Source organism: Nannospalax galili, unplaced genomic scaffold, assembly GCF_000622305.1.
Source record: "Nannospalax galili isolate Female #2095 unplaced genomic scaffold, S.galili_v1.0 scaffold219, whole genome shotgun sequence".
NCBI lineage: Eukaryota > Metazoa > Chordata > Mammalia > Rodentia > Spalacidae > Nannospalax > Nannospalax galili.
In genome coordinates, this window is record NW_008342641.1 from 886,559 (window position 1) to 895,236 (window position 8,678).

An 8,678-nucleotide genomic window follows, 5' to 3' on the forward strand; every position below is an offset into this window, starting at 1 on the left:
CCTGAGTTATTCTGGCTTCCCTCCTCCCCCCCAGTTAAGTTCCTGTCCATTTTCCCCTTTTCTCCACAGCACATATGTCCCATATTTGAGAGTGTCTTTTCTTATCCTCAAGGCTCCTTTTCTACTTTCCTGCCTACTGTGGTTACTTGCAGTTACACTCAAGCCTAAAGATTTGGATCCAGGATCCACAAATAAGGAGCATGCAGAGTTTGTCTTGCTGAGTCTCAGTTACTTCACTCAGTATATTTTCCAGTTCTAGCCATTTACTGGCAAATTTCATGGTTTTTCTTATAAGCTGAAAAAATTCCATTATGTATACAAACCACATTTTCATTATGCATTCATCAGTTCACAGACATCCAGGATGCTTCCAATTCCTAGCTATTGTGAATAAAGTATCAATAAACATGGCTGAACAAGTATCTCTTTATTAGGATAACAAGTGCTTTGGGGTATAACCAAGGAATGGTCATACGCAGATCTATTTTCAGGTTTTGAGAATTCTCACAATGATTTCCACAGTGGCTGCACTAGTTTGCAATCCTACCAACAATGGATAAGACTTACTCTTTCCTCACATCCTTGCCAGCATTTGTTGTCAATTGTTTTCTTAATCTCAGCCATCTGTGTGTTCTTTTAGAACTTGGAGCATATTGCTCCTAGTTCTTCAGGCTTTGAAGTTTCCACTGAGAAACTGTTGTTCTGCTGTTATTCTGATGGGTTTCTCCTTAATGTGATTTGTAGTTTCTTTCTTATACCTTTTAATATCCCTTTCTTTATTTTATAGAGTTAGTATTTTGACTATAAGATTGGGTACTTCTTTTGGTCCTATCTACTTGGTGTTCTGTGTGCTTCTTATATCTGTATAGGTTTGTCTTTCCTGAGTTTGGGGAAGTTTTCTTCTATGATCCTGTTGAATATTTGTCTATACCATTGACCTGGGATTCTTCTCATTCTTCATTGCCTATAATTCATAATTTTGTTTTTTCCTGTTGTCCCAAAGCTCTTGCACATTTCATTTACATCTGTTGCTTTTTTAATTTATCACTTTTTTCCATTGAGTTTTTTCTTTATTTTATATTCAAGTCCTAATAGTCTGCCTTCTATTTGACCCATTCTACTGGTAAGGCTTTCCCTTGATTTTTCTTTCCTTTTTGTAATTATTTTAATTGAATTTTTGTGTAATTCATACAGAACTTAATCATCTTTATATCGCCTTTCCCATTTGCAAGAACCCCCCTGTAATGAATTTCATGCATTCTGTCATTTGTGGTAAGACCTATCGAGTCAACTTTGTGTCTCCATACACGAACAAGTTGATCCACTGGGGTCTAGGCAGCCTACCTAGAGTCCCTCCCTTTAAGAAGATCAGCTCTTCCTCACCTGGCAGTAATCAGCTGCCAACAGTTATTCAGCTAAGGCTGGGGCCTGCTTGACCATTTCCATAGTTCTTTGCTGGGTTTTTGCTTGCTTGAGTTTTCATGGGTCTTGTGCATGCTGACACCATTGCTGTACGTTCATCAAAGAAGCTTCTTTTACAATAGATGGAGATTATTACAGAGTTCCACAACTGGTTGCACACAGTTTATGTAAGAGTTTGCCCAAGCCAAAGTGACACCCCCTGAATTTTCTACTGGGGCCTTTGAATTTCTCAGTTCTATCCTCATTTCAGCTTGAGTTTTCTTCAGTATTTCTCTCTCTTTGTTGGAGTCAGTTCTCAAATCCTACATTGTTTTTATAGTTTTGTTTGGCTATGTGGCTATGTGTATTCTTTGGACGTCAAATAAGAGCTTATTTCTGTCCTCTTTAAGTTCCTTCAGGTTACTCGTGCCCACCTTGAATTCCCTGAATTCTTTGATTATGTTTCTAATTATTCTTTTAAATTTTGTGTCCTCAAGGTTGCCTGGTAATTCCCATTGGAGAACATTTCTATAGGACTGGCCATCTTCGTAGGGGATATATTTTCTTGGCCTTCCACACTGTTTGTGTTTTTTTTGTTGTTGTTTCTGTTTTTTGCTTGTTTGTTTCTTTCCCTGTAGTTCCCTGGGAATTACTATGTAGATAAGGCTTGTCTCCATCTCACAAAGACCTGCCTGCCTCTGCCTCCTGAGTGCTGAGATTACAGGCATGGCCCACCACACCTGGGAATCTGTTTGTGTTTTTGTAATGGGCCATGGGCATATGGATTTATTTCACTGAATGTTTCTGATATGAGATTCTAACCTATGTTGAGTGGAAGTTTGCTTCTGATTTTGCTATTGCCCAAACTTGTTTGATTTCAGGTCAGAAGGGAGGAGTGAGAAGGTCAGTCCATCGAATACTCAGTGTTGATTTATTAGAGAAACTGAGGCAACTCCAATTCACTGGTAATTGGTATGTTGTGGGATGTTAATGGTGGTGTAAGCCTGCTTGGGTAAATTCTAAGAAAATTCCCTAGTGCTGCTCTTGGCTGGGCTTGGGCATGGAAAGTTACCATAGGGCAAAGGACCAAGCAGATGCTCCAAAAAAGCAAGAGAATGTGGGTCTTGTATGGGCCTGGGCCTGGGCCTGAAGGTCAGTACAGGTTTAGAGACCCTGGTCAGACTCAGCAATAGAATTTATGGATGTAGATCCCGGCTGAGTCAAGAGAGTGGGAGCTCATGACTGGGCTTGGAGGTGTGGCATGGAAGGACATTGTGGGGTAAGCATCCTGAGTCAGACTTTATAAGAAACTGTGAATACTACTGTGATGGCTACTCCTGGGTGTCAACTTGACTGGATGTGGGATTAACTGAAATGAAAGGGATCTTCTTGATTGGATCATCTAAAGCCGGAAGACACACCCTAAATGTGGGTGTTACCTTCTGATGGCAGCTGGTATAAAAGGCCAAGGCAGAGGAGAATGCCAGGCTTCTTGCTGCTTGCCTTCTCTCTCGCTGGTGAGTTCATCTTGCTGCTGTAGACTGAAGACTAGCTGATCTTTTGGAATTTGTCAGACCTGCAGTGCCAGATCGGGACTACTGAGACATCCAACCTCATGGACTGAGCAACTATGGATTCTCAGCCTCTCCAGCGTGGTGCAGTCATTGTTGGACTACTCGGACTCTATCCTGTGAGCTAAGCTGATAAATCTCTACACACACACACACACACACACACACATATATATATATATATATTCATTCTACTGGTTCTGTTTCTTTAGAGAACCCTGACTAATAATTTTTGAATTTTATGGTCCCACCTCTTTTGAGTTCCTTTCTTCCCCTTTCTTCCCATAGTTCTTTGTATAGCCCCCCTTCTCCCCCTCCCCTTTAATTACCCCTTATTTTACACATTTCTCCTTAGTAATGCCTGTCACCTACTATTCTTCTCTCTTGGGTTCCTTCTTTCCCTTTACCCCCCTAATTTCCTTCTGTTTTCCTCGTTCCTGCAGTTACATCAGGATATACATTCACTTATAAAGTTTTGTTGCTAGGAGACCACCACGTAGGCTGGTAAGGGAGAACGTCAATCGATGGTCCAACTCTTGCTTCAAGGCCTTAAAAACCTTATCAGTGACCAACACAGCAAATGACATTGTTGCAGTAGTGGCACTTTTACCTTGGGGGTAATCAACAACTATCTAATGAATTTAAGGTGTGCTCAACATGAGGGAATTCGTGCATGGAACTGTAAACACAGCTAAGTACACATGGTTGGAGAGGTGGTAACCCTAGGGAATAACCTACTTTTAGCACTTTGCTAGATCAACTTAACTTCTTATTATATTCTAAATATGTACCTGTGATGGCTAATCCTGGGTGTCAACTTGACTGGACCTGGGATTAACTGAAATGAGAGAAATCTTCTTAATTGGATCATCTGAAGCTGGAAGATAAACCCTAAATATGGGTGTTACCTTCTGATGGCAGCCCATATAAAAGGCCATTGCGGAGGAAAACACCTGGCTTCTTGCTGCTTGCCTTCTCTCTCGCTGGGGAGTTCATCTTGCTGCTGTAGACAGAAGACTAGCTGATCTTTTGTAATTCGTCAGATCTTCAGCACCAGATCGGGACTACTGAGACATCCAACCTCATGGACTGAGCAACTATGGATTCTCAGCCTCTCCAGCGTGGTGCAGTCATTGTTGGACTACTCGGACTCTATCCTGTGAGCTAAGCTGATAAATCTCACACACACACACACATATATATATATATATATATATTCATTCTACTGGTTCTGTTTCTTTAGAGAACCCTGACTAATACAACTACTCTCACCTAGGTCTGGGCCTGGAAGGGTTAAGTGGAGGGGCAGTATGGGATGAGAGTCCTGGGTCAGACTAGGCAAGAGAGGATGTGGATACTGCTCCCACTTGGGTCTGAGCCTGGAAGAGCAGCATGGAGTGAGGGTCCTGGGTCAGACTCAGTAGGAAGGATATGGATTTTAGCCACATTTATAATCTCTGTACCAACAGCAATAGATGCATGTGCAAAACTATCATTTTTATTTTATGGCTGCTGAGAAAAATGGATTTGAAAATAACAGTTCAAATACTTGTGAGAAGAATAAAAAATTGCATACTGCCTCTAGGAAATGTGATACAAGAGAAAAACAGATATAACAACAATGCATACTTACTGTTCTTTCTATGAATAAAATCATAATTAACAAAGGAAATAAGTGATAGTATGTCCAGCAGATGATAGCCAAAACCTGTTGGACAAAAGACCTATGTATCTCTCAACTCTCACCAATGAAGCTCCCTCATGCAACAAAGGACCAGGAACACAAAAGGTCACAAATGGCCAAAGCGTAGAGATTAAGAGTCTGCAGAATGCTGGTCCTTAAATAGGACTCCTATATGAAACTCCACCCACCCAAGCCTCAGAGACTATCACAGACGAGGGGGCGGATAGATTATAAGAGCCAGGGAAGAGGTGCACCACCATATGGAAGCAGAGTCCTGCAAGCTCCTGAGATCCTACTCCTGTGAATCTACAGCAGTGGTGTGCGTGAGGGTCCCCTACAAACTCAGGCAGATAGGACCCAGCACAAAGCTGGGGAGATGAACGGTGGATCCCAATCTTGGCTGAAGAAATGTTGGTGGCTGATTGCTGTTGGGTGGGTAGGAGCTGGTCTTCCAGGAGTGATGGACTCTGGATGGGCTGACTGGACCTCAGTGGATAGACTTGCACTGGGGAGCATCTGGGAACACTGGCTTGACATGGTGGGCCTCGGCACAGATGACAGAGTGTGTGGGCTCTGGTGGGGGGGGTTGTAGGGGAGTGGCAGTGGGGATGAGGGTATAAAGATGATTAAGACTGATTGAGCTGTTCTGTGTGAGATGTGCAAAAATATACAAGTTTAAAAAAGAAAAAAGAAAAATCACAAAAATCTAATAAAAACTGAAAAAAAAGTAAAAAGGGGCATAATGAAGGCAAACCATATCATCCTTGAACACAACATAAAATAAAAAGAAATTATATATCTTCCAGTGTTCAAAGGCCTTTTTGATTAGTTCTTTGAGAATTTCATACAATGTATTTTAATCATATTCATCTCCCTAACTCCTCTCAGGTCCATCTCCTGCTTCCTAACCTACCTATCAAATCCAATTTGTGCTGCACATATACTCTTGATGTGTGGCATCCACTAGAACACACTCTTAAAGAAAACTGACTCGCCCTCTCCCAGCAGCTATCAATTGCCACTAGAGCCTCAGCTAGGGGTAGGATATTTTGACTACCTCCTCTCTCCATGCTGGGATTTTTGTCTGGCTTGATTTCATAGGGGTCTTCTGCATTTTGTCATAACCACTGTGAGTGAACATATGTACCTGCCCTGTTGTGCCCAGACAACACTGTTTCCTTGGAGTCATCAACAACCTCAAGCTCTTACTGTCACTCCACGCCCCCACCACCTAGCCCCACCTTCTGCAATAATCCCTTAGCATTTGGAGAAGCGGGGATGATATAGGTGTTCTGTTTAGGGCAGAGCATTCTGTAGTCTCTTATTCTTTGCACCCTGACCAGTTATGAGGTCTCATAGACCCTCAGACATTACAGGCCATAGGCAGTGCTCTTGTTTACCCACCCAAACTTGAAAGTTAGATCTTATGAAGATACCAAATACTTGTTTCGTAGAACATGGAGAAATCAAGCTGGTACAGACCTGAAAGCTTCTTCCCTACTGGATAGCTTCATAGTGTTGGAAGGTGCTATGCATGCTACCAGAGGAGAAAAGTAATCATCAGTCTTACCCAGCTGTGAATCCTGTCACCTACAGTAACAACTAGCCTGGGAAGATACACTCACTAATGTAATAGTGTCACAAATGTCATGGATGTAATCAACCCATTTCAGATATAATTTAAGGCCAACTCCAAGAGATGGAAGAACTGATCCCTGGCACTATTATCAATGCCAACAACCTGTGGTTAGATAGATCCCAGTCTCTAGAACCTACTAATGTTTGCCATTTCTTAATAAGAGGGCTAGAACTGGTAGATAGAGTTGCTTACCTTAAAGATCATGTGCAAATATACATATCTTCAGTCAGTCAAAAGATATACATTCAAGACGCTCAATTACTATGAGGCATTTAGGATTAAAAGTACATTTTTGTCTTTCCTCACGTACTGTTTTGTAGGTATACTCTCAGTAATTATGACGTGGAAGCATAATCGTATATAACTTCTCTTTGTCTTTCCACTCTTTTGGAAAAGTCAGGGGGGTGGAGTATGCACCCACCAGTGTGGCAAATGTGGAAAACGGAACTTTCTTGGTATCAAAGTAGGCAACAAAGAAGTCTTGTAAAAACAAATCTGGGACTAGCAAGATGGATTAGTGAGTGCTTTCCTCCAAGCCTGGGGACCTGAGCTGGATTCCCAGAACCCACATACTGGTGCATGCATACACACACACACACACACACACACACACACACACACACACACACACACAATTAACAAAACAATGAAAGAAAAAAATAAATGAATTTACTAAAAGTAGGTGGATTCTTATTAAAAGTCTGAATGTGAAATGCTTCCCCACAGACTCATGTGTTAAAGAGTAGTTGTTTCCTAACTTGTGACACTATATCCAGAGGTTGTGGAAACTTCTGGACATGGGCCTAGGTAGTAGATATAGAGCTTTAGAGATGGGACTTCTGAGAGAGAGTTCTGTACCAGATCCAACTTGGACTACTGCCTGCTTACAGGTCAGCAGCAGCAATTTGAGTAAGCTTCTTCCACTCAGCTACCATGGCCAGGAGCTGTTCTCACCATGAATGCCACCATGATTCCCCTCTGTGAAACTGTACTAAATGCAATCTTTCTGCCCCAGTTGTTTCCTTCAGGTATTATGTCCCAGGGATTAGAAAAGTAACTAGGGGCTGGAGAGATGGCTCAGTGGTTAAGAACACTGGTTGTTCTTGCAGAAGACCCAGGTTCGAATCCCAGCACCCACATGGCAGCTAACAACTGTCCGTTAACTCCAGTCCCAGGAGATCCAACAGCCTCTTCTGACCTCTGTGGGCATTACACAACATGGGTGCACTTTCCTACATGCAGGCAATACATATATACACAGAAAATAAAAATAATAAATAAAAAAGCAACCAATTACTGTACTTAACAAAAATTCTTTGTGACTACTCAGAGGGAAAGTATACCCACGTAAGAGACAATGAATGAATGAACTGTTCTTGTTAAAAGTGAATTAAGAGTATTTTTTGACCATCATGTCTTAAGTTGTGTGGAACCCTAAACTCTCTGAAGTAACTATACCAATTCAGTGTACATACCTCCATATTTTCATATGGGAACATACGTACCCATAGAAGGCAAACTGTTATCATTTGAAACTATTAACAATAAACCTAAGTTCTGACATGCTGAATAAGTAATGATATCCTTTAATGAAATTAAAAACTGAATATGCAGGGCTGGAGAGTAGGCTCTGCAGTTAAGAGCAATGGCTGCTCTTTGAGAGGACCTAGGTTTGATGCCCACCACTCATATGGCAGCTAACAAATTTACATAACTCCAGTTAAAGGGTATCTGACTCCCTTTTCTGGCCTCCACAGGCTTTGTCCAACACAGGGGTACTTACATACATGCAGGCAAAACACTTACACATATAAAATAAAAATAAATAAATCAAAAAATAAAAATAAGTGAATATACTTGCCTGACTAGCATGATATCCGTATCTTTTTGGTGAAGTTCAGTCTGTTTATTATTCAGCTGTAATGACAGATCATTATATTTACTGTGTGACACTTCAATTTCTTTCTTTGCTTCAAGTAAACTGTCTTCAAAGGCCTAAAATTAGAGCACTCACATTACAATCAAACACAATACACATGAAATATATTACATTCTGTAAGACAGAGACAACTGCTCTAATCAAAACTCTAGATCCATTTTCCACAATAATAAAAATTTAACATATTTAAAATATATAATGTCAAGTTTTTTACATAGTTTCACAAAAAGATTTAGAGAAAGATCAGAGGAAAATCCAATTTTGAAGAATTTTAGGTGAAAAACTTTAGGAAGAACAATAATTTACACTAACTTACAGTCATAATAGAATTTTTTCAGAAGCATAAAAAAGGATTAATAGCTTCCTGGTATGAAATCAAGAGTTTGAAACAAACTAAAACACTATACAAAATTTATTTATTACAGCTACAATAAATCATATAAT

The 8,678-nt window shown here is 40.6% G+C and overlaps 1 protein-coding gene across 7 annotated transcripts in view; it reads right to left on the minus strand.

The window, feature by feature from the left end:
• Cntln (centlein) overlaps positions 1 to 8,678 on the minus strand; it is a 327,688-nt gene that overhangs the window by 200,155 nt on the left and 118,855 nt on the right. For 5 of the 7 annotated variants that reach the window (XM_008838744.3, XM_008838743.3, XM_029566244.1 and 2 more), the window contains one exon: positions 8,157 to 8,290. In XM_008838744.3, the coding sequence (XP_008836966.1) occupies positions 8,157 to 8,290 (134 nt within the window). The remainder of the gene's footprint in view (positions 1 to 8,156; positions 8,291 to 8,678) is intronic. The other 2 variants (XM_029566247.1, XM_029566246.1) reach the window with 1 other exon arrangement.